The 25,607-nt window shown below is 43.7% G+C and overlaps 2 protein-coding genes across 13 annotated transcripts in view; one reads left to right on the forward strand and one right to left on the reverse strand.

Annotated features, from left to right (window-relative positions):
* The window catches only part of LOC134356063 (lysosomal protective protein-like), a 53,683-nt gene extending 38,109 nt beyond the window's left edge, over positions 1 to 15,574 (reverse strand). The window contains exons 1-4 of one of the 6 annotated variants that reach the window (XM_063066599.1): positions 14,091 to 14,228; positions 11,601 to 11,663; positions 7,773 to 7,816; positions 4,861 to 5,068 (exon numbers count right to left, since the gene is read on the reverse strand). In XM_063066599.1, the coding sequence (XP_062922669.1) occupies positions 4,861 to 5,068; positions 7,773 to 7,816; positions 11,601 to 11,605 (257 nt within the window). In that variant the 5' untranslated portion in view covers positions 11,606 to 11,663; positions 14,091 to 14,228. Of the gene's footprint in view, positions 1 to 4,860; positions 5,069 to 7,772; positions 7,817 to 11,600; positions 11,664 to 14,010; positions 14,229 to 15,366 lie in introns of those variants that run through there. The other 5 variants (XM_063066598.1, XM_063066600.1, XM_063066597.1 and 2 more) reach the window with 5 other exon arrangements.
* cnot1 (CCR4-NOT transcription complex, subunit 1) overlaps positions 14,511 to 25,607 on the forward strand; it is a 238,370-nt gene continuing 227,273 nt past the window's right edge. For 2 of the 7 annotated variants that reach the window (XM_063066589.1, XM_063066592.1), the window contains exon 1: positions 15,604 to 15,879. In XM_063066589.1, coding sequence (XP_062922659.1) covers positions 15,778 to 15,879 — 102 coding nt within the window. In that variant the 5' untranslated portion in view covers positions 15,604 to 15,777. The other 5 variants (XM_063066595.1, XM_063066596.1, XM_063066591.1 and 2 more) reach the window with 4 other exon arrangements.

The raw sequence follows: 25,607 nt of genomic DNA on the forward strand, positions 1-25,607 counted from the left end.
TGCGCTTAACGCGACACTATTACAGCTCAGGGCAACAGAGTTCAGAGATCATTTCCGATGTCATCTTCCCCTTGTGGGTTTTCTCCGGGTGCTCCGGTCTCCTACCACACTCCAAAGATGTACCGGTAGGTTAACTGGTTATTGTAAATTGTCCCGTGATTAGGCTGGGGTTAAATCAAGGGTTGCAAGGTGCTGTGGCTGGAAGATAGACAGATAACAGTTCAGCACAAACTAGATGGGCTGAAGGGCCTGTTTCTGCGCTGTAGTATTCTATGACTCCCTGACTCGGCCTACAATGGGTGTGGACCAGTTGGAGCCTCTGAAGTTGAGAGCCATAATTTGTTTTTGTAAGGCAAGGGTATCGGGATATCGAGCACATCAGAAAATGAAATTTTGGTGCAGATCAAAAATTAACTCATTGAATGGTAGACCAGCACTGAGGGTCAAGACGTTGCTGAGTTCTGCACGCGCCTGGATAGTGATAATGTCTGCCAATGCAGGATGCTGAGGGTGCTAGGGTGCTGAGGCCAACTGATGGGCAACACTGGAGATCAGGAAACTTGGCAAATTGCTAACCAAAGCCGTCAGAACACAAACATGCATTACAATCTACTCTCAACAGTTCATTTACAATCACTGGTGATGATCATTAGAATTTGTTCTAATATTCAGTTCAAGGATGAACTTTCTTTGCCGTTTTCAATTTCACATATTAGGAATTTGCTGTGGTGGGTTGGTCAGAGTATGGCATGCAACAAAAACAATATTCGACATTAATAAAGAATAAAAATTAAAGTTAAAGTACGGATACGGTGGGGGGAGGGAGGGTTGCTCGCTGCCGCTTACGCGCGGGAGGAGGGAGCTGGGGAGCGACTTTGGGGTTCTCACATTTAACTGTTGTTCATTCTTTGGGGCACTTCTCTGTTTTCGTGAATGTTTGCAAAGAGAAAGCATTTCAGGATGTATATTGTATACATTTCTCTGACATTAAATTTGACCTTTTAAATGTGCATAAATGCATCGATAGCAGCATCTATTTACAATGTAAAGAGCATTATAAACAGTGGTCTAAAGTGCAGTGACTGAGGGTAACAGGTAGCGGGTGTGGGGTGGGGTGGGGGCCAACTAAAATGGTTGATCAGATTAACTGCCTGGGGGAAGAAATGTTTAAACCGTTGAATTAATAGTTCATAATCCTGTTCACAATTGTCTCTTGGAACAATAGTTTCTGCATGGCAATATGATCTCATGACCTTCAATAAAGGAAAGAAAAATCATTTACTGAATCTCGAAGCTTGTAAAGTTTGCTTCTTTGTCTTTCTTGTCAATCTAACTAAGAAGTACCACTGTAAGGAATTATAAATAAGGCAGCATATTATTGATTGCAAGATGACCAAAGGTTGAGTGATAAAAAAAATAGTGAGAAGGAAATATTGGTAGCTCACAACATGCCAACATGCCTGTAAAGCTTGTGACCATCAGCAACAAGTAGGGTGCAACAAATGAGAAATGTCCAAGAGATACATGTTTCCCGTTCACCAGGGACAAGCTGACCAACTCACTCAGAGTGGCTGGAAGATGATTATCAGGTGGCAATGGTGGGAGCACTGAGGAGAGTTTTGTAAATCTTATAGAGGTTTACAAACTTATGAAGGATATAGGTAATATACATAGCTAGAATCTTTTTTCGCAGGGCAGGGAAGCCAAAAACAAGAGGAGAGGGGCTTAAAGTGAGAGGGGAGAAACTTAAAGCTGATCTGAGAGGTAAGTTTTTTCACACAGAGGGCAATCAATATCTGGATTGTGCTGCCCAAGGTAAAGGCAGACACCACATTTAAAAGACACTTGGAAGGAATGGAGTGGAGCGATAAGACCTACATGGTTCAAGTGGATTTAGTAATGATAAGCATCATGTCTGGCATGGATGAGGTAAGCTGTAAGGGCCTGTTTCTCAGCTGTACAATTCCATAATTCTATGAGCTGTCTACATGGATCCTGGAATATTTCCCATTTTTTTCTCTAGGATTAAGGATGACTTACTTCCGCTCTGGTTTTGTGGGTTCAGAAATGGTTACTGAGGGAACTGCAGACTTGTCCACAGATGAAGCAGGGAGGTGGATGTTTGAAAAGTTGCCCACTCCTTCTACATATTAATAAGATTTCTCTATACTCCCAGTGCATAGCCTTTAAGTTCTCAATGCCATACCAATTGCTCCCGCTCTCAGCTTTCATCAGATGCGGCCCTGAGGTTCCCTCAGCACAATGGCACAGATAGTAGGTTCACTACCTCACAGCCGCAGTGATCTGGCTCAATCCTCATCTCCCGTCATGTCAGTAGGGAGTTTACATCTTCTCCCTGTGGTCACACGGCATTCCCTCATGTTCACTGGCTCCTGTAAATTTTCCCAACTGTAGGTGAGTGAATGGGGCGGAGGAGAGTCGATGAGACTGTGAAGAGAATCCGTGGGTGGAGTGGAGGAGGGTCGATGAGACCGTGAAGAAAATCCGTGGGTGGAGTGGAGGAGGTCGATGAGATTGTGAAGAGAATCCGTGGGTGGAGTGGGGGAGGGTCGATGAGATTGTGAGGAGAATCCTTGGGTGGAGTGGAGGAGGTCGATGAGATTGTGAGGAGAATCCGTGGGTGGAGTGGAGGAGGGTCGATGAGACTGTGAAGAGAATCCGTGGGTGGAGTGGAGGAGGGTCGATGAGACCATGAAGAGAATCCGTGGGTGGAGTGGAGGAGAGTCGATGAGATTGTGAGGAGAATCCGTGGGTGAAGTGGAGGAGAGTCGATGAGACTGTGAAGAGAATCCGTGGGTGGGGTGGAGGAGAGTCGATGAGACTGTGAAGAGAATCCATGGGTGGAGTGGAGGAGGTCGATGAGATTGTGAGGAGAATCCATGGGTGGGGTGGAGGAGGGTCGATGAGACTGTGAAGAGAATCCGTGGGTGGAGTGGAGGAGGGTCAATGAGACTGTGAAGAGAATCCGTGGGTGGAGTGGAGGAGGGTCGATGAGGCTGTGAAGAGAATCCGTGGGTGGAGTGGAGGAGGGTCGATGAGACTGTGAGGAGAATCCGTGGGTGGAGTGGAGGAGAGTCGATGAGACTGTGAAGAGAATCCATGGGTGGAGTGGAGGAGGGTCGATGAGATTGTGAGGAGAATCTTACTGATTCTCCTCCACCTTGTCCATGGATTCTCTTCACAATCTCATTGATTCTCCTCCACCCCGTCATGGATTCTCGTGTGTGAGGAGCATTTGATGGCTCTGGGGCTCTGCCCACTAGAGTTCAGGAGAATGAGGGAGGACCTCATTGAAACCTATTGAATATTTGAAGAACTAGATAGAGTGGATGTGGAGAGGATGTTCCCTCTAGTGGGGGAGTCTAGGACCAGAGGGCACAGCCTCAGAATACAAGGATGTCCCATTAGAACAGAGACGAGGAGGAATTTCTTTAGGCTGAAAGTGGTGAATCTGTGGAATTCATTGTCACAGGCAGCTATGGAGGCCCAGTCATTGGGCATATTCAAGGCAGAAGTTGATAGGTTCTTGATTAGCAAGGGTGTAGGGGGTTATGGGGAGAAGACAGGAGAAAGGGATAACAAATTAATCATGATGCAATGGCAGAATAGACTCGATGGGCTGATTGGCCTAATTCTGTTCCTATGGCTTATGGACTTATGGTCTGAAATTTTACATCTGAGCGCCAGTCACTTCCCTAATCTGTAAGTGTTAGTTGTTTACTTTCAGAACACATGACCAGGGAACAAGTTTACACAAGTTTTAGATCAGTGAGGAGCGGTGCAGTGATATCCACCCCCTCCCCACCCTCACCAAGATCGTGTCCCGGGCAAACGGCTGTAACCTCAGGCTGAATCTCCAGATGCAACACTCTCACCTCAGAGGCAAAACCTGGTGGTATTGAAGTCCTCCGACTGGGACCCCAGTACCTGAGACAGGCAGACACTCGGTCAGGGATAGGAGAGAACTGCACCGTAGGATCTGTGGCCTTCTGGATGAGCCGGTTCTCTTTGGTCGATTAAAGAATCGTGTTGCATCATTTTAAACAAGATGGTGGGTGCTCTGGGGCACATGCTGGGAAATGGGGCTACCTTAGTCAGCATAGACAAAAAGAGTAACACACACAAAATGCTGGAGGAACATAGCAGGTCAGATAGCATCTATGCAGAAGAATAGACAGTTGATATTTTGAGATGTTCATCGGGAGTTTATGTATTACAAAGGGAATACGTAAATGCAACTGCCTTCTTTAAAATAGAACAGGATGTGACCATGTTATTCCTCATTGTTTCTGCCCCCTCGCCACCTGTCCCACTGGGCAACAAATTCCACCAGAACCCCTGAGCACCTGTAAGCTTGCCCACTCTTGCTGGCTGATCCCCAGTCACCCATGTGGGGCACCTCACACGCTGTTTATTTAGAGTCACAGTACGGTAACATCTGGCCCAACAAACTCGCACCACCCAGTCACACCCATGTGACCAATTAACCTGCTAACCGTACATATTTGGAATGTGGGAGGAAACGGGAGCACCTGGAGGAAATTTACGTGGTAATAGGGAGAACATACAGCAGCAGTGGGCATTGAACCTGCGTCACTGCACTGCCTCTGTCATAGCATTACGTTAACCGCTGTGCTACCGCGCTGGCCTCTCAAATGAGAAGCAACTAGGAACAACAAGAGCTACATTGTTTACTTTAATCTCATTCAACTCCATGGCTGAAGCCCAATTGCAAACTTTTCCCTGACATGTTTATCCAGGAGAATAAGAAGTCCTGGCTGGGAGTCTTGATTCTTTCAGCCGCCTGTGAAATCCAGGCATCAATGCTCATTTACTCACCAGTAGTGCAGATGTATGCCAGGACCTGCCTCCAGGTAGCCTGACCACTGCCTGAAGTTGATCCTGGTGTTCAGCCCTGGCAGAGAGAAGACTTCATCTTGGGAAGGCTGTCCCAAGGCACCGCTTGCACACAGCAGCAACAAGCACCACAGCATCGTGACGGAGCGTACAGACAGCGAGCAGGAGCGGCGACTGTCCCAAAGATTCCCTGGGGAATGAAGCTGTTGGGTCTGGAGGCTCATAATATAACCAGAACTCACAATGCAAATATCATATGATTGCAAACAATTGATAAAGTTCTCCATATGGGGTAAGACACCGGGTGGTTCCTGGAGACGGGCCAGAGAGATATGGCAATTATCAGTGATTGTGGGAGAAATAGAAAGGCTCAGGAGTAATAATAGCCAAGCAGACTACTTCACCCAACAGTAGGAACTGCTAGATTGGCCAAGAGTGAGGGAAAGAACCCAACTACCCCAATCCTAGATGTTTCCCAAGCCCTTCAATCCTTGATGCAGCCATGCCACACCGACTTCAGAGACAGCTGGACCACCACACTGCCACAATCTTCAAATTGTCCAACATCGCAAAGGAAACAGCTCCCCTCTATCCCAATCCTAGATGCAGCCAGCAACCCAAACACCAAATACTGCCCCAATGACTACTCTCCCCAGGCGGGCCTCACTATCTGCCCTAACCAGGAACGACAGTATCTTGGAGGGAGGAACCTGTCGCTTGTGATGTTACCCAGTTGAATTCTACAGGTGAGATTAAGAGGGACTGCCCTTAACATCAAGGCACCACATAACTGTGCAGACCCAAGGAGTTCTGGTAAGGAGTGGCAAAGGAAGTCAAGCTGAAAACACTCCACAAAAGGAGGAAGGTTTCAGTGGTTGAAGAGTGGTCATCCAGCTTCAGGACATCACTGGAGGATTTCCTCAGGACACTGTCCAAGGGTTAAACACCTTCAGCTGCTTCAGTAGGAGCTCCAACATGGAGATGACTGGTGATGATTAATACGCAATGTTAATTCCATCTACAACGCTCCGAAACCAGCTAACATCGGCATGCAACGAGGCCTAGACAGCTTTCAGACACGTGTTCATATCTGTACAGGTCACACACCAGGTACTGGACAAGGTAACTTTGAACTGTGTGCCCACTGCTGAGTGCAACACGATACACACCTTGGGAGTCACCACGTACATAAAACATAGAACCGTACTACATGGTGTGGGCCCTTCAGTTCACGATGTTGTGCTGAGCAGAAACTCAATTTGTCTAACTACATAAATACACTGGATATTAGAACAGGTTAGGTGAATGATACCCACCAAAGTTGTAGCAAATATTATATAATCTTACATGACACCCATTCTCATCATTCCTCCCAACACCACAATACCATGTGTCCCACTTACAGAGTGCACCGTCGGCAGTGCTTCCCAAACTTGTCACATCTATCATCGAGGGGCACAAAGGGGCAGTTCTATCTGCCGATTGCCCTCTATGTCAGAAGAACATAAGTAAAAGGAGAGTCACCCATATGACCACCTCCATCCCTCCACGCCGCACCCCTGCTGAGTCTGTTCTATTCTTTAAGATTGTAGCTGATCTGATGTTGCATCAGTTTATGATGTTGTATCAATGGTCTTGGCATCAATTTCCTTTGATTTACCCACGAATCAAAAACCTGCCTTAGCCTGCCTGGAAATCCAAATATATGTCTACTGGTGCTCGTTCATCCACCCACCACATCACATCTCAACGAACTTATTCAATAACATGCCCTTTTCATTGCATGTGATGTTCTAAATAGCCTAATACTATTTCTTTCATAATGCATTTCACTATTTTCCACATCAGATCCCAGGCTAATTGGTCTTTAACTGAGATGGATTTATTATTGTCACATGGACCAAGATAGAGTGAAAAGCTTATCTTGCATCGTGTTTATGCAGATCAGATCACTACACAGTGCATTGAGGTAGAACAGGGTAAAACAATAACAATGCACAGTAAAGGGTAACAGTTACAGAGAAAGTGAAGTGCGGGTAAACAATAGGGTGCAAGTCATAATGAAGTAGATTGTGAGGTCAAAGGTCGAACTAAGGAACCACTTAATAGTCTCATAACAGTAGAAACTTCCCTTGAATCTGGTTGGACATGCTTTCCGCTATTGTACCTTCTGGCTGATGGAAGATGCAAGAAGATGTCTGTCCTACCTTGAATAGGAGGAGCATTACACTTGGAGTTTTATCTGTTGCAACATTACTAGAACATCTCTGTAGTCAAGGGAATTTTGAAGATCAGGCCCATGCAACCATATCTTTAGTTGCAGATCACCAAATCCTTGGAACTTGTTAGCATTTAGTTCTGTTAGTTTGCTGATCATCTTTTCCCTAGCGATAGAGATAGTTTAAAATTTCTCCCCTGACCACATTTTCTGACTTCTAATCATTAATTTCCAAGTATCAACGGAAGTCACAATTGTTTCTTACAATTTGTATTCTTTTTTATGTAGAGGCCTTTTTGTTCACCCATTAGTCTGCACGTAATCTATTTTCTTCGTTTTTATTATATTTTCATTATACTTTTATAATTCCTGAACCTTATCAATTTTCTTCCCTCTCTTTGCAACTTAGCATGCCTCTTATATCGCAGTTCTTTCGTTGTCACCAGGTCTAGGCTCTCAGCTTCCCTACTTGGTAATACTGTGGCCGCGCCTTCACTTGAGACTGCAGCTCAAGGTGACTTAATGTCACCTTCCCAAGGGCAACAATGGTGGCCCTGTCGCTGAGGTATGCATACCAAGATAATCAGGGCTTATTCTCCTTAGAACAAAAACAATTGTGAGGTCATTTGATAAAGGTGTGTAAAATCTTTGCAGATAACATCAGTACAAATAGTACCTGGTTCCATTAGCAGGGATTCAAGGACCAAGCGGACACAGATTCTGAATCGATCCAGATTTGAAAAACAGAAAATTGGTTTTAGACAGAATTGTTACGAATTTAATTTAAGATGTATTTAATATAAACTTATGCATTTGTACCAGATTTATTATGATCTGGAGTGCACTGCCTGCATACTGTGAATGGAGATTCAACTACAGATATGTTATTTTTGGTTAAAGCTCAGGAGTACAGAGACAAACTGACTATTGATAGCTCTACAAAGAAGCAGTGATGACTCAAATAACTTATGTGTTGTACTGATTTTTAAATTTAATAAGTAGAGGAGGAGGGTATCAAAGGTTATAAAACAACATTGATAGAGCAAAGGAGAAGAAAGAGAACTATTATAGAGTTACACATACAAGATGCTAGAGGAACTCAGCAGGTCTGGCAGCATCTATAGAAGGGAATAAAGAGTCGATGTTTTGGGCTGAGACCCCTCATCAAGATTGGAAGTGAAGGGGAATAAACCAGAATAGGAGAGTGGGGGGAGGGGTGGGTGGTGTTGAGGGGAAGGAGTACAAGCTGACAAGTGATAAGTGAGACCAGGTGAGTGGGTGGGGGAGGATGAAGTGAGAAGCTGGAAGGTGATGGAAGAGGAAATGAGCTGAAAAAGAACTCTTCAAGTTCAATGTGGAGAAGTGTGAGGTCATCCACTTTGGACCAAAAAAAAGCAAATTGTTCAGTAAACAGTAAGAAATTGAATGTGCAGTGAAATTTTTAGATTCTCTTTGAGTACTTGTGACAAGTGATTGAAAGGCTAATGAATGAATTCTTATCATCACAAACTGACAGGTACACACGGAGGAAGTTATCTTACAGATGCACAAAGCTCAAGATTCCTTCAGCAGAACCCCATTCAGGGCCAGTAGCTCCCCTCAAAGATCTTTTATGTGAGAAGCAGCACAAATTTTGCCAGCATATTGGAGCATGAAGACAGTTATGTAGACTGAGATAATATTCCATTTCATATACAAGATGAAGCATTACCTATTGAGGTGTTTAGAGTGTTGACAAGATACAGCAGGGGGAAAAACAATGGTCTTATTACCGTGAAGATGAGGGAGGCTTGCTTTAAAACTGGTGTTAAGCCACCAGAAAGTGATTGCCTGTAAAGTAATCCTTTAGTAAAATATTAGAGAAAATCTCCCCATCTCCAACGGCTGATGAACCTGGAGGTCTACTTCAAACACAAAACCTGTGACCAGTCAAAGATCCTGGGATGAAGAGGCATTGATCAGGGGAAGATATTCAGCTTCTAAATGGAAGGCTAAATCTGCAGGTCTGAGTACATCCAGCTTTACTCACACCTTTGCATTAATTCATTAACCCTCACTCTTGTGCAAATAAATAATACTGAGAAATAAAGAGTTCTGGAAAGTCAGTCTCTAGGTTGTGGAATCAGTTCAATGTTGTGGTTAGTGAAGTTATCCACACTGGTTCAGGAGCCTGATGTAGAGTAACAGCTCTTTCTGAACCTAGTGGTGTGGGACCGAAGGCTTCTGTACCTCTGCCTGACCTAATCTCTGCTGATGAGGTGGCACACCAGCATAACCGTCAGTGTAACACTTTACCCTGCCAGTCAACAGAAGGGCAGGGTCCAGTTCCTGCGTTGTTTGTAAGGAGTCTGTGCATTCTCCCCATGAACATATGGATTTCCTCTGGGTGCTCCTGTTTTCTCCCACATTCCAAATACAGTACATACCTGCAGGGTTCATAAGTTATGGCATGCTATATCGGTGCCAGAAGTATGGTGAAACTTGCGGGCTGCCCCAGCCCATCCTTGGACTGTGTTGGTCGTAGACACAAACAATGCATTTCACTGTACATAGAGCATAGAAATCTACAGCACAATCAGCACACCATATTGTGCCAACCATGTAACCTACTCCAGAAACTGCCTAGAATTTCCTTACCACATAGCCCTCTAATTTTCTAAGCTCCATGGAAGGATCTAAGTGTCTCTTAAAAGACCATGTTGTATCCGCCTCCACCACCATTAGTAATGCATTCCATGCACCCGCCACTCTCTGTGTGAAAAACTTACCTCTGACATCCCCCTTGTACCTACTTCTACTTCACATTTATCTGGGTTGAACTACATCTGCCACTTGTCAGCTCAGTTCTGCATCCTATCAATGTCTCCAGAGTATCCACAGCACACCCTCGTGTTAGCCATTTCAGCTCTGGGAAAAAGCCTCTTACTATCCACACGATCAATGCCTCTCATCATCTTATACACCTCTTTCAGGTCACCTCTCATCCTCCGTCGCTCCAAGGAGAAAAGGCCGAGTTCATTCAACCTATTCTCATAAGACATGCTCTCCAATCCAGGCAACATCCTTGTAAATCTTCTCTGCACTCTCTATAGTATCCACATCCTTCCTGTAGTGACATGACCAGAAATGAACGCAGTGGGGTCTAATTGAGGTCTTATATAGCTGTAACATTACTTCTCGGTTCTTGAACTCAATCCCATGGTTGAGGAATGCCAACACACCATATGCCCTTTTAACAACACTGTCAGTCTGCGCAGCAGCTTTGAGTGTCCGATGGACACAGACCCCAAGATCTCTCTGATCCTCCACACTGCCAAGAGTCTTACCATTAATGTTATATTCTGTCTTCAAATTTGACCCACCAAAATGAACCACTTCACACTTATCTGGGTTGAACTCCATCTGTCACTTCTCAGCCCAGTTCTGCATCCTATTGAAGTCCCTCTGTAACTTCTGACAACCCTCCAGACTATCCACAACACCCCCAACTTTTGGGTCATCAGCAAACTTACTAACCCATCTTTCTACTTCCTCATCCAGGTCATTTATAAAAATCACAAAGAGAAGGGGTCCCAGAACACATCACTGTGGAACACCACTGGTCACCAACCACCATGTAGAATACGAATCATATACAACTACCCTTTGCCCCTCTCCTGCCTATGTCATTGGTACCAACATGTACCACGACCTCTGGCTACTCACCCTCCCCTTCACGAATATTCTGTAACCGCTCAGAGACATCCTAAATCCTAGCACCCAGGAGGGAACAAACTGTCCTGATGTCTCTTTTGCTGCCACAGAATCCCCTATCTGTCCCCCTAACTATCGAGTCCCCTATGCCTATTGCTCCACCTGACTTCACCCTACCCTTCTGAGGCTCTGAGCTGACCACAGTGCTATTGGTCTGGCTGCTGCTGCCTTTCCCAGATGGGTCATCCCCCTCAGCAGTATCCAAAGGGGTAGACCTGTTGCTGGGGGGAAAGATCCCTGCACTGACTTCTTTCTCCCAGTACCTCTCTCGGTGTTCACCCATCTACTCCCTGAATTCTGCACTCTGGGTGTAACCACCTGCTCAAAAGTCTTATCTATCAATTCCCTGCCTCCTGGATGATCCAAAGTCCATCCAGCTCCAGCTACTTAATGTGGTCTATCATGAGCTGGAGTTGGTTGCATTTCCTGCTGGTGTAGCCATCAGGGAGACCAATAGGTCCATGAATTTCCACATCCTACAGGAGGGGCATTCCACTGCCATATCTGCCATTCTGCCTGCACTGTACTGGGGGCACCCAACCAAATCAGCAATAACGAAAGGAAAAATTAACCCTTCTAACCTGTTTCTTTGGCCTCAGCTACTTCTTGTCGCAGCCTCTTGAGTCAAGGTTGCTTAAGTTCCCACTCTGACTCTAGCCCCCATTCCAATGATGGCTGCTTCACTGGACTCTACCTCTCTTCTATAGTTTAAAAAGTAAGAGAAGCCCCCAGGCAAGGAGAAGAAACTCACCGCATTCAGTGGTGCTCCACCTGCCTTCCGCTGCCGCTGATGCTCCCCGTGCCTGCGTACTGGCTAGAGGTAAAGTCGATGAAATTGATGAGTTGTCAATGTAGTGGAGGAAGAGTTGGGGAGCATTACTGGGGAAGTTTTGGAACATGGACTGTTCTACGTAAAGAGCGAAGAGGCAGACATAGCTGGGGCCCATGTAGGTGCCCACGACTACCCCTTCAGTCTGAAGAAAGTGGGAGGAGCCAAAGGAAAAATTGTTGAGGGTGAGGACCAGTTCTGTCAGATGGAGGCAGGTGGTGATGGAGGGGAACTGGTTGGTTCTTTTATTGAGAAATAATATCCAGTATATATCATGATAATCACAACTGTATACTGCACTACAGCTGTGGCTTAACCAATATTTTATTAATTGTACCATCACACCCTAGCTAGTCCCATCTGCCCAAAGTCTTCTAAATGTCTGCTAGCCATAAACATATCTAGATGGACCTGAGATGTTGCCAATGTGCCTGTGTCACCCACTGCTCTGGCAACTCATTCCAAACATGCACTGCTCTTTGCATGAACAAGCTGCCCTGAATGTCCCTTTTAAATCTCCTGCCTCTGATCTTAAACCTATGCCCTCTTGTTTTTAGCATCTCTACCTAGGAAAAATACAATGCGCCTTCACCTTGTTTAAGTCCTTCATGATTATATATACTGTACCTCTGTCAGATCATTCCCCCTCCCCGCCTCAATCTCCTATTTTCCAGGGAATATGATCCTATTCTATGCAGCCTCTGCTTGCAACTCAGGCCCCAAATCCAGTCAATATTCTACTTTTTCTGTATTCTCCCTAGCTTAACAACACCATTCCTGTAATAAGGTTACCAACACAGTATACACTAGTGCAGTCTCACCAACAACTGTTATGACTGCAACATAACTTCCGTTTCTTATGCTCAGTTCCCCAATTGAGGAAGGCCAGTGTGACAAACACCTTCCTCACCACCCTTATCTACTCATGACACCACTTTGAGTGGATTATGCATTTGCAGTCCCAGGTCCCTCCGTTCCATTACACTCCCATTGACACCACCATTAATCGTACAATTCCTACCCTAGTTTCATCTCCCAAAATGCAAAACCTGACATTTATCTGGATTGAAAGCCATTTGCCAGTTCTCAGCCCACATACCTACCTGATCAAAACTCCTGTAATTTTTCAATGTCTAATGTGGTCTTATCAATTCCTTGTACAGGATGCCCCAAATGCTTTTACTCAATCCCCAGTCAATGAAGGCAAATACTTCAAACACCTAAACTGCCCTGTCTATCTGTGTTTCCACTTTCAGGAAACTGTGTACTATGTCCCTATCTCTCTCTATTGTACATCACTTTCTAGAGCCCTGATACTCAGTCTTCCCTTTAACCATTTGACTTTTGAACCGACTGGCAAAACTCTAATAGTTTAGCAATACAATAACCACTTTGATCACTTTGTACTAAAATTAACTTTTTTAAAAGTTGTGTTCTTTCTTGTAAAAAGTTTTATTTTCTTGTAGATGCTGCTGCAAGTCAGCCTTTCATTGCATTAATGTATATATATATATATTTGCACAGATAACAATAAAGTTCACTTTCATTTACTGAATATGATGGACATCTAGTCAGCTAATTTTAAACTGTATATGATGATCAGGGAAATACTATTGGCACTCGGATAAGTGTCGATATACATGCGACAAATAAGGCTAATCTTTAAACTCAAAAATTTTATGTTTTCTAATGGCATTGCTCCTTGTAAACGTCAGACGTGGAGGGTTTTGCCTGTAATGGACTGGGCTGTTTCCACGATTTTCTGTACCTTTTCCTCATTCCTGGGTATTGGTATTTCCATACCAAGCAATGATGTTAAGTCAGGATACTCTCCACTATACAAGTTTGTCAACGTTTTTGGTGACACGCCAAAATCTGCTTTATTGCTTCTTGATCCTCCTGAATATTCCGCATGGAATTTAAACTGGAGGTGGCGGAGTGTGGACTTAAGGAGGAAATTTTTGAAGAAGCTGCCTTAAATTTAACTGGGTTTGGTTGTGTGACTGTGGTAGGATGAAGATTATTCCATGCTTTAATTGTGCGAGGGGCGGGAATGAATTGCTGTACACATCTGATTTGGTAGTTAGTATTTCAAATTGAGTTAAATGCCCTCGTCTGCTCCTAATAGGTTTGGGTTTGATGTGGGATTGGTGGTCTATGTCGAGCTGACCATTTAACATTTTGTAAAAACAGGTCAGGCGGTGTGCTTCACATCTATCCTTCCGAAAAAAAGTAAGAGGCGTGTCGGGCCTTCTTTGTGATGGCATTTACACGCTAGTCCCAAGACAGATCCTCCGGTATGTTAACGCCAAGGAATTTTAAAGCTACTAACCCTCTCCACCTCCGATCCCCTAATGAGAACAGGCTTTTCGATCGCCTAATGGGTCTGTTACCAGATATTTTAAAACGTACAAATCAGATCAGCTTATGCTGGGGTGGAAGTCACTGGCATCTCCAACACTAATAGAAGAACAACATTAAGGATATGAAGGTGGTGTGTTGGACAAGATGGGAGAAAAAGAAAAAAGCAGACTACTTCAGATCACACACACTAACAGCAAACGAAACCAAACGCGAAAACCTCTACTGCGCAGCTCGATCATATGACCCAATCACATGATTAAAACTTCTCGCCCCTCCATTCGTCTCTTTTATTTTCACATATTATTGTATTTTAATAATATTTTTAAAAATATCATATAGACTGTAGAATCGACATCGATTTTATTTTATTAAAAAAGTAAATATTGCCTCACGCCCAGCGGTTTCTGTGTCACGTGGTGCAAATATTCCTCCCCCCAACTCTTTCTAAAAAAACAAAATTGTGCGTAAGGGAATCGGGGATGCGAGTCTGTGATAAGGTTAACAAGTTTATTTTTTAAATAAAAATTATAATCCGACGGGCTCGCGCCAAGTGGCGCGAGCGTTGGTCGGACTGTGCCACTGCGGCGGGCGCGAGGACTGTGTGGGGGTTGGGAGGGGGAGACGCGCGCGCGGTCCGTGGGGGAGGGGCGCGACGTGTGACTGGGCGCTGCTGCCGCTGCCGCTGCTGGGGGAGAGGGAGGAGAGAAAGAGGCGCGCGTGGAAGAAACTATCGCAGAAATAAAATAAACTCAGACAAAATAAATTCCCCCAACTCTTCTCCCGGGTGACCGGAAACCCTCAATTTTACCTCCCCCACCATCAAAAAAATTACAACTCGGAGTAGTCTCGCTCTCGCTAGACTTAATCGCCCGACTAATCAGCGGGTTCGGGGTTGTTTTCCTTGTTTCCCGGGGTTTCGTTAAAGGATTAAAATTTAAAGTGGAGTTTTTTAAAGTACCCGGTCGGCGCTAAAAGAAAGTTTTCTGAGGATTTAAAAAAAAAATTAGTGTTTCTGTTGTGTTTGTCGGTGCTTCCAAGATGGCGCAGTGAGTGAGGCCGCGTCGCCATTTGCAGCCGTACCAACCAAGGGAGCGAGCGGGCGGGCGGGAGGGCGAGAGAGCCGAACAAACCGAAAACAGGCCGGGCCGACACCGCTTCCTCCCATCTCGACTCCCCCCTCCCCTGCCCGCCGCCGCCGCCGCCGCCGCCGCCGCCGCCACCAGCACCAGCACCACCACACAACACCACACCACCCTACCCAGCCCCCTCCCCTCCCCCTCCCCTGCCTGCCCTCCCCTCCCCTCCCCTCTCCTCGCCTCCCCACCTCGGCCTCTCTCTCTCTTGTCCCACCGGCGGAGCAGCGCCATGTTCAGGCTACACGGAGGAGGCGGAGGAGGAGGAAGAATAGTGGCGGCGGGAGAAAAGTGAACCAGGAGGAGCCGACAACGGGCTGAAGGCCGACCAACTCCAAGGGGGCGAAGTCTCCGGGTGGAGCGGAAGCGGAGCGGAGCGGACACTCGTGAAGTGATCATTGGGGCCCCCCGGACTCTCCCGTGAGAACACTTAGCAGAAGGCGACCCCTTCCCTCCTCCATCGTTTTATAAATATATATAAAATATATATGAGAGAGAGAGGAAAGGCGCTGACACGAGAAGATAAATTTTTCTTTTTCCAGTAAAAGAAAGGGGAATAATGACCATTTCCCGCTTTCCTCAGCTGACCGCCCCGACCAGCAATGAATCTTGACTCGTTATCGCTGGCCTTGTCTCAAATCAGCTACCTTGTGGACAACCTGACCAAGAAGAATTACAAATCCAGCCAGCAGGAGATCTCTCATGTGAGTGTGCCGTGAAATAAGTCTTGCAATCTGTGCACCAGAGGCCCAGCGAGCCTGAGGCCTGCTGCATTTAGAGTGGGAACCAAAGTGTGTGAGAGAGTAGGGAGAAACTAACGTAACTTTTAAAAACAACGGGCTGAAAGGCAGTTTTGTGCACTGATCGTCCTCATTCATTTATACGTTAATAACGAGAAACTAGAGGGATGGATAGAAGCTCACATGGTGAATCTGGGGCCTACAGAGGGACAAAAGTGTTAAAAAACATAACATCCAGAGGGAAGAAAACAGTAGTAATTGAGTTATTTAGTTGCTGAAAGGGAAAGGGGTGAAAGTTGTAGAGTTCAGAACCGTCACTTGCAACTCGGTGCGAGTTACTAACTCATTCAGGAACGAGGCCTACTAAAGGGATCAGTTAAAAAGTGTGGGGGAAGGGAAGGAAAGGGGTTGGTGTATTTACGATATACTTTTTGTTCTCTGTGCGATGTTTTGCGTTAATCTTAAAGTTTATACTGTTCCATTCCAATAGAAGCCTTGCCAAAAAAAACAAATTCTTCAGTAAACTAGCAATGACTCATTAGGTTTCCAACTTTAAAAAAATGGCTATTTTGAAAAATCATATCCTAACTTTACATAACTCGCATGCCTTTCAAGGCCCAACTTCCAAGTTAATAGAAATTCCTGTGATTTCGTTTTCCTTATACATTACTGGCCATTAAGAGCAAATCATTTTTTGAAAAGGTTGTACAAGTACAAACCTTTTCTCAAATGTAGGAAATTGGGATTGTAATTGTTAGTTGGAAGAAACTGAAAGTTACAGGTCTTTGCAACCAGTTGAAGAGGTACTGCAAAAGTGAAGTTGTGAACAATCTTGGAAGAGCTCAGTGGATTAAACAGCATCTGCAAGATATTGTTTGACCTGATGAGTTCTTTCATCGGATTGTTGCTCCAGATTCCAGTACAGTATCTGCAATCTGTTGTTTCCATTGTAGATGTAGATTTTTTTTTCAAAGTTAGAATGGAAAAAAACTCAACTGAGACTTGAAAAGCAAAATGCCTCCTAGTAATCAGTTACTATTGGTCAACTGGCAAACTTTGGAGTTTTCTTTGCATTTTATAACAATTATGACATTATAACAATTATAACATTCATAGCATTCTGGAATTTGAGAGACTTTCAGATATGATAGGTCTTTTTTAACTACTTATGGTAAGAAAAAAGATTGTTGCAATAGTTCCATAGCTCTTGTTGGCACATTTACAGTAAAAGTGATAACCTGGTATCCAATATTCTGACAATGTAGATAGTACAGCATCCAGCATTCATTAATCCAGAATGTGGACTGGGAGTCAAGTATAGAAGCGAGATATGCAGCCAGAGCAAGGGGTGTCGGGCACTTAGATTGTGAGCTGGGTGAATAGCTGGAGTTGACGTTTGGGTCCAGAATGCCAGGGGTCAGGGCCATGGGCAGAGTTGTGGCTGGAGTACGAATCTGGAGAGCTTGTGTATTTCCAGCTTCCTTTAAACTGGTTGGTTCACTAGAGAATTTTTTGAACTTTTTTACTTGAAGCAGTTGTTTGGAAATTAATAAGAGTTGCATCCAATAGTTTGGAAAATCTCGTCTTAACATTGCCAGATTGTCGCGTGCTGGATTAGAGTTTTGTTGTAGGGGCCAATGACATTTTTGTGGGAAGGGAGATGTAATTGCGGAGGCTACCACTAATAGTTAGAACTTAAATGTTTTAAGAATTGGATACAGGAACAAGCCATTTGGAGTTTAGACCATTCATCAAGACCAAATCTTCTCTTCTACTTTTCCTGCATGTTCCCCATGTCACTCGAATCCGTTAATATTCATCTTTGTTTCAATGTATTTGGTGCATAGCCCTTTAGGTGGAGAATTCCTGAATGGCCCATCCCTTGTTCTGAGACTAAGGGTCCTGTTTCTGGGTTTCTCAACTAAAGGAAACTTCCTCCTTTTATCTACTCTGTTGACCCCTTCAAGGATTTAGTTAGTTTCAAAGAGAGTTTCTCTCAATCTTCTGAACTATGGAGAAAACTACCTGGTGTGCTTAATCTCGCGTGCAACAAAAATTCCATCCTGGGAAGCAGTCTGATAAATGTTTGCATCTCTCCATGAGTACTTTTTTAAAGACAAGGTGGATGATGGAATGCTGACAGCTTAATTGAAACACCCTCCCACACTGCACACTCTGGTGCATGTAATTCTATTTGGCACTAGTTTAAGCACATTGGTATCTGACATGATGTTCCTGATCAGCATAGCTCTGTAGCTCTCGACCACTGGTGGCTTTAACCATAGGGCAGCCATTAAGGTTTTATTCCCTCAAATTTGCACACCCATGCCTTGATCACTTATTGAATTTATATAATGTTAGATCAAACTGTTCAGTTTGTGATGAAATGTTGCTGTTTCTGTAACTCTAACCCTGAGCATTGATCCTTGCTAGAAGTTTTGTATGATGATGATGGGGAGGATTTGACTGGATGCAGCCTTAGCTGTCAAAGTTTACGCCTTGCAGACCATGAAGAATTCAAGACAATTTGAAATTATTACAAGAACATCAAGCTTGAAAAGATTTTGGTGACCTTGTCTTTATTAAAATATGAAATCACTGCTTTTGTTTATAGGGTTTGGTTTAATACTTCGGAATGCTATTTGCAAGTAATTCATAGATGGTTTAATTGTAGCAACAAATTAAAATACGGTTCATGGAAAGGCCAACTTTTAGAACTTCAAATTAGAGGCTTTAGCCCTAATTGCTGTCTGCCCTGCAGCAGAGCTGTGCAATTCTTTTGGACAACCAGATTAAGTGAATGCTTAAAACGAAAAAAATGATCCACTTGGATGAAAAGTTAGGGAATGCATATGGGAAAGCACAATTTGTCTTTAGAAACTGGGAACTGACTTGGTTACGGAAAGCTGTATTACATATTTAACATAGGTCTCATTTTAATCTTGAACTCTTTCTAATTTGAAGTATCTTACAGATTTGCCCTCTCTTGAAATGCCTAAGTTAGAGGCTTAATTATTGGTATTTTCAATTAATATAAGCATCTCTTTTATTTTTTTTGGTCATAAATCTGATTTCAATATTGTTTAATATTTCCGAAATAATTCTATTCTAGTGAGGCAGTAGAATTTAGATAGTTAATAGGCTTTTTCCACTGAGCAGAGAAAATATTTTAACTTTTAACTTGTGAAGAGAATTTACAAGTTGAAAGTTAAAATGCACACTCTGTACACTCTGGTATCCTGTTAGGAGTTTCTATTTTTTTCCATTAATGAGTAGCTGATATTCTAGTGTTTTTTTAAATGGAGGCTGCTAATTACCTTTTTAAATCTTTGGTTTAAGGTCTAGAATTTCGTTAGCTTTTCATGCCTTCAACATCAATGTTCCAAATATCTTTGCTCTTCCACTATATTGAGAATAGTTAAGTTCTGGGTGTAATGTTTTTTCATTAAGTCCAACTTGCATTTGCAGAGTTTCAATTTCCAATTCTTTGTTAGTCCTTTCCTCATCATATTAGTTTTCCAGCGTTTTCTTTGTTGTCTAAACAATGATTTACAATTATTATTTTCTATCCTTTCAGAGATACATTGAAGGGAAGTGGCCTTAGAAATGAGATCTTGTAAAGTTTCATAACCTACTGGTAACTGCTTTTTATTGGTGTAAATATTCAGCATTCCAAGCAGCATCTGTGGGAAGAAATTAGAGATACCATTTCAGGTTGCTGCTGCCTCATCAGAACAGGAAGGGGTCAGAAGTTAGTTGAGCTGCAGGAAAGGTGCAGGAGTGGGTTGTCTCCAGTAGAGTAAAAGTGTGACCATGGGTAGGAAGTCACTTTCCACTCCCATTCCAATGTGTCTATCCATGGCCTTCTCCACAGTCGTGATGAAGCCACACTCAGGTTAGAGGAACAGCACGGTATTTTGTCTGAGTAGCCTCCAACCTGACGGCATGAACATTGATTTCTTAAACTTCTGGTTACCCCCCCCCCCCCGCAACCATTTCCTATCTCCTTTTCCCTCTCTCACTTTATCTCCTTGCCTGACTATTGCCTCCCTCTGGTCCTCCTCGTTCCCCCTTTTCTTTCTTCCATGGCTTTCTGTCCTCTTCTATCAGACATAGAAACATAGAAAATAGGTGCAGGAGTAGGCCATTCGGCCCTTCGAGCCTGCACCACCATTTATTATGATCATGGCTGATCATCCAACTCAGAACCCCGCCCCAGCCTTCCCTCCATACCCCCTGACCCCTGTAGCCACAAGGGCCATATCTAACTCCCTCTTAAACATAACCAATGAACTGGCCTCAACAGTTTGCTGTGGCAGAGAATTCCACAGATTCACCACTCTCTGTGTGAAGAAGTTTTTCCTAATTTCGGTCCTAAAAGGCTTCCCCTCTATCCTCAAACTGTGACCCCACGTTCTGGACCTCCCCAACATCGGGAACAATCTTCCCGCATCTAGCCTGTCCAATCCCTTTAGGATCTTATACGTTTCAATCAGATCCCCCCCTCAATCTTCTAAATTCCAACGAGTACAAGCCCAGTTCATCTAGTCTTTCTTCATATGAAAGACCTGCCATCCCAGGAATCAATCTGGTGAACCTTCTTTGTACTCCCTCTATGGCAAAGATGTCTTTCCTCAGATTAGGGGACCAAAACTGCACACAATACTCCAGGTGTGGTCTCACCAAGGCCTTGTACAACTGCAGTAGTACCTCCCTGCTCCTGTACTCGAATCTTCTCGCTATAAATGCCAGCATACCATTTGCCTTTTTCACCGCCTGCTGTACCTGCATGCCCACTTTCAATGACTGGTGTATAATGACACCCAGGTCTCGTTGCACCTCCCCTTTTCCTAATCGGCCACCATTCAGATAATAATCTGTTTTCCTATTTTTGCCACCAAAGTGGATAACTTCACATTTATCCACATTAAATTGCATCTGCCATGAGTTTGCCCACTCACCTAACCTATCCAAGTCACCCTGCATCCTCTTAGCATCCTCCTCACTGCTAACACTGCCACCCAGCTTCGTGTCATCCGCAAACTTGGAGATGCTGCATTTAATTCCCTCATCCAAGTCATTAATATATATTGTAAACAACTGGGGTCCCAGCACTGAGCCTTGCGGTACCCCACTAGTTACCGCCTGCCATTCTGAAAAGGTCCCGTTTATTCCCACTCTTTGCTTCCTGTCTGCTAACCAATTCTCCACCTACACCAATACCTTACCCCCAATACCGTGTGCTTTAAGTTTGCACACTAATCTCCTGTGTGGGACCTTGTCAAAAGCCTTTTGAAAATCCAAATATACCACATCCACTGGGACTTCCCCCTTCGCCAGCCCTGTATCTCTTTCACCAATCAACTTCCCAGCTCTTTACTTCACCCCAACCCCTTCAGGTTCACCTATCACCTTGTGTTTCTCTCTCCCCTCCCCCCCACCTTTAAAATCTGCTCCTGCTGTAGGGTCTTGGACTAAAAGGTCGACTAAACTCTTTTTCCATAGATGCTGTCTGGCCTGCTGAGTTCCTCCAGCATTTTGTGTGTGTTCCTTGTAGATCAAGCTGAGTGTCCTTTACTCTCAGAAATAATTTTAAAAAATGAGCTGATCTGCTATAATGAATGAAATAGGCAGAGAAATCAGTTTAACTGAAGTTCTCGAATTTATAAAGTCTAGAAGGAGTCTGCAGTCATGAGGTACTTTTCCTCAAGCTTGTGATGGGCCTCATTATAACAGTGCAGAGGTCAGAGTGGGAGTAGAATGGAGAATTAAAGTGGCAGGCGACAGAAGCAGTCAGTCAATGTACATTTCATTTTTCTAAGGTAGAGGAGACCACTTTTTCTTTTCTCTCTGAAAGTGGAGGTCATACCCAGCTGACTTGTGCTTAGTATTTTGCAACTAGTCATAGTCATACTTTATTGATCCCGGGGGAAATTGGTTTTCGTTACAGTTGCACCATAAATAATTAAACAGTAAGTGATAAAACCATAAATAGTTAAATAGTAATATGTAAATTATGCCAGGAAATAAGTCCAGGACCAGCCTATTGGCTCAGGGTGTCTGACCCTCCAAGGGAGGAGTTGTAAAGTTTGATGGCCATAGGCAGGAATGACTTCCTATGACGCTCAGTGCTGCATCTCGGTGGAATGAGTCTTTGGCTGAATGTACTCCTGTGCCCAACCAGTACATTATGTAGTGGATGGGAGACATTGTCCAAGATGGCACGCAACTTGGACAGCATCCTCTTTTCAGACACCACCGTGAGAGAGTCCAGTTCCATCCCCACAACATCACTGGCGTTACGAATGAGTTTGTTGATTCTGTTGGTGTCTGCCACCCTCAGCCTGCTGCCCCAGCACACAACAGCAAACATGATAGCACTGGCTACCACAGACTTGTAGAATATCCTCAGCATCATCCGGCAGATGTTAAAGGACCTCAGTCTCCTCAGGAAATAGAGACGGCTCTGACCCTTCTTGTAGACAGCCTCAGTGTTCTTTGACCAGTCCAGTTTATTGTCAGTTCATATCCCCAGGTATTTGTAATCCTCCACCATGTCCACACTGACCCCCTGGATGGAAACAGGGGTCACTGGTACCTTAGCTCTCCTCAGGTCTACCACCAGCTCCTTAGTCTTTTTCACATTAAGCTGCAGATAATTCTGCTCACATCATGTGAAAAAGTTTCCTACTGCAGCCTCATCTCCCTTGCTGATGCATCCAACTATGGCAGAGTCATCCGAAAACTTCTGAAGATGATAAGACTCTGTGCGGTAATTGCAGTAAACACCTAGTCAATGTTCTCACTCATTGATCAGGTAACACAGTGTACCAATTATTTCCATGGTCACTCTGCTTTCATTCTTGTCAGAGCGCCACGCTATTAGAGGTTAGAGCTTCTCGGAGTTTAATTCTGGTGCTGTACTGTAAGGAGTCTCTGTGTGTCCTCCCCATGGAATGTGGGGGTGTTCTCTGGGTCCTCCGGTTTCCTCCCACAGTCCAAAGACAGTACTGGTGGGTTAATTGGTCATTATACATTGTCCTGCGATTAGGTTAGGGTTAATTGGGTTTGTCAGGCTTTGCTGGGGCAGCCTGGCTTGTAGGGCCTATTCTGCGCTATTGTTAAAATAAATAGATCCATGCATCTCTCCTCCATACAATCTAAACTTGTCTCTTTCCCAGTCCTGATCTGAAATGTTAGTGTTGTTTCTCGTTCCATAAATGTAGCCTGATCTGAGTTATTCCCTGAATTTTCTATTTTTATTTCAAGTATAGTATTTTTGATTTTTCAGATTTTACTTTTAGGGTTAGAGTTAGCTTTTACTCTTTGCTTCCATACTCGCTAGCTTTCCATGTGTCACCTGTTGAAGGGATTCTTTATCAACATGGACTACATTCTCTTCATTTGATCATCACCTGTTTCAAGGAGCAAGGAGAGAAAGATGTCTCATTTGAAAGTTGACATGCTCAACCAGGACATATGGAGAGAAGGGAATTGACTTGTATTAGATAGTGAAAAGTCACTAAATTCCATCTCTTGCTATATATGTAGATCCTGCTGCGAATGTATCTACATTTACCTTCTGGACAGACCGAGGAAATTGGGGACAAGCGGACTTGTATAACATAGCGGTTATGTGCCTACAGAGATGTATTCCTTTAATGGTTTAGTGTATTTAAGATCAAGGGGAAAAAAATTAATGGGAAGGGAAAACAAGCCATACAAAGTTGAATAATGTTGAGTGGATGCTTAGAAGTCTATTAACTGGAAATGAAGTAAATGGTTTATTATTAAGCCGATAATCCAAAGTTGGCAGTTTTGAAACTTTTGTAGGTACTGGCGAACAGTGCACAGTATTACAACTGAAAGTGAAAGGAATGAAAACTAAAATAAATATTTTGCTGACACAACACACATAAAAATTGCTGGTGAACACAGCAGGCCAGGCAGCATCTATAGGAAGAGGTACAGTCGATGATTCAGTCCGAGACCTGTCGTCAGGACTAACTGAAAGAAGAGATAGAGATTTGAGAGGGGGAGGGGGAGATCCGAAGGGTCTCGGCCTGAAACGTCAGCTGTACCTCTTCCTACAGATGCTGCCTGGCCTGCTGCGTTCACCAGCAATTTTTATGTGTGTTGCTTGAAATTTCCAGCATCTGCAGATTTCCTTGTGTTTGCGTTTTTAAATATTTTGCTTTCATTTTTCGTTTGATTTTTAAAAAAAATTAACTTGAAACTACTCAAGTAAATACAGTCTTAGTTTTGGAAGGGAAAGGATTGGCAGTGGGGGAGTTCTGTTTTTTCTCTCCTGAGTTTGTGTCAAGCAGACCATACAAACATTTGACTGTTCTGACAGAGTCAAATGACAGTTGATGATTCACATGGGATTTTAAAATACCTTTCATGTCATTGTGGTACTCATCTCCATGCACTAGTGTCATGTTATGTTTTTAATTGTGCAATGAATTTCAACAGTAAGTGCTATGTATGTAGTTTAGTGGTAGTTGTATAGTTATTAATGCTTTTTGGCTTGAATTTTCTTGTTTCAATTTTCTACTGTAGGTATTTTCTGTAGGGGAAATGTAATTGCAACTAGTTTGTGACTGACAACTGTACACCACATATTCAAAGTCATCTATTGCAGCAAGTTTTTATTCACTCACTTGTTCTCACCCCCTCCAGAGATACCCCAATCATAAAGTTGACTAGTATGTCCTCAGAAATGTTAGGCTAGCAGTTTGTGTGCATATTGCATTTTAAAAATTGCACCCTAAAAACAAAAAGTGGTGTAATCCCAGCAGTGTTTTATTGACAAAAACAACAGGAATTCTGCAGATGCTGGAAATTCAAGCAACATACATCAAAGTTGCTGGTGAACGCAGCAGGCCAAGCAGCATCTGTAGGAAGAGGTGCAGTCGACGTTTCAGGCCGAGACCCTTCGTCAGGACTAACTAAAGGAAGAGTGAGTAAGGGATTTGAAAGTTGGAGGGGGAGGGGGAGATCCAAAATGATAGGAGAAGACAGGAGGGGGAGGGATAGAGCCGAGAGCTGGACAGGTGATAGGCAAAAGGGGATACGAGAGGATCATGGGACAGGAGGTCCGGGAAGAAAGACAAGGGGGGGGTGACCCAGAGGATGGGCAAGAGGTATATACAGAGGGAGAAAAAGGAGAGTGAGAGAAAGAATGTGTGTATAAAAATAAGTAACAGATGGGGTACGAGGGGGAGGTGGGGCATTAGCGGAAGTTAGAGAAGTTGATGTTTTATTGATTTGTTTTCTGCAAAAGGTAGACTTAAGTTTTCAGCATTTCTTTCTGTTTCATGAGTTAAAGCTGAAAATCTCAAGCTCGCTATGCTCAGATGTTCTTCAATTCTAATAAAATTGAAAATTTCGGTGTGTTTTGTAACATTGCCTTTACTGTCATTCAGCATGTGTATGGCAGGGACCCTCTGAAAATAGCTTTCTTTATTTTTGCAATAAATAGATTTGTCAGTTGCAGGAGTGATACATTTAATAGATTTTTTTCCCACAACGGTATATAGAGGCAGTCCTCTGGTGGGATCCATTAAAATACAAATTGATTTAGCACAGTACTTGAATTTTTTTTTTGAGTGAAGACATTGATATGTAGGTAAATATTTCTTAATACTTATTAATTTCTCAGGATCAGGGCTTTGCTGGTAAGACTGCAT

Source organism: Mobula hypostoma, chromosome 14, assembly GCF_963921235.1.
Source record: "Mobula hypostoma chromosome 14, sMobHyp1.1, whole genome shotgun sequence".
Taxonomy (NCBI): domain Eukaryota; kingdom Metazoa; phylum Chordata; class Chondrichthyes; order Myliobatiformes; family Myliobatidae; genus Mobula; species Mobula hypostoma.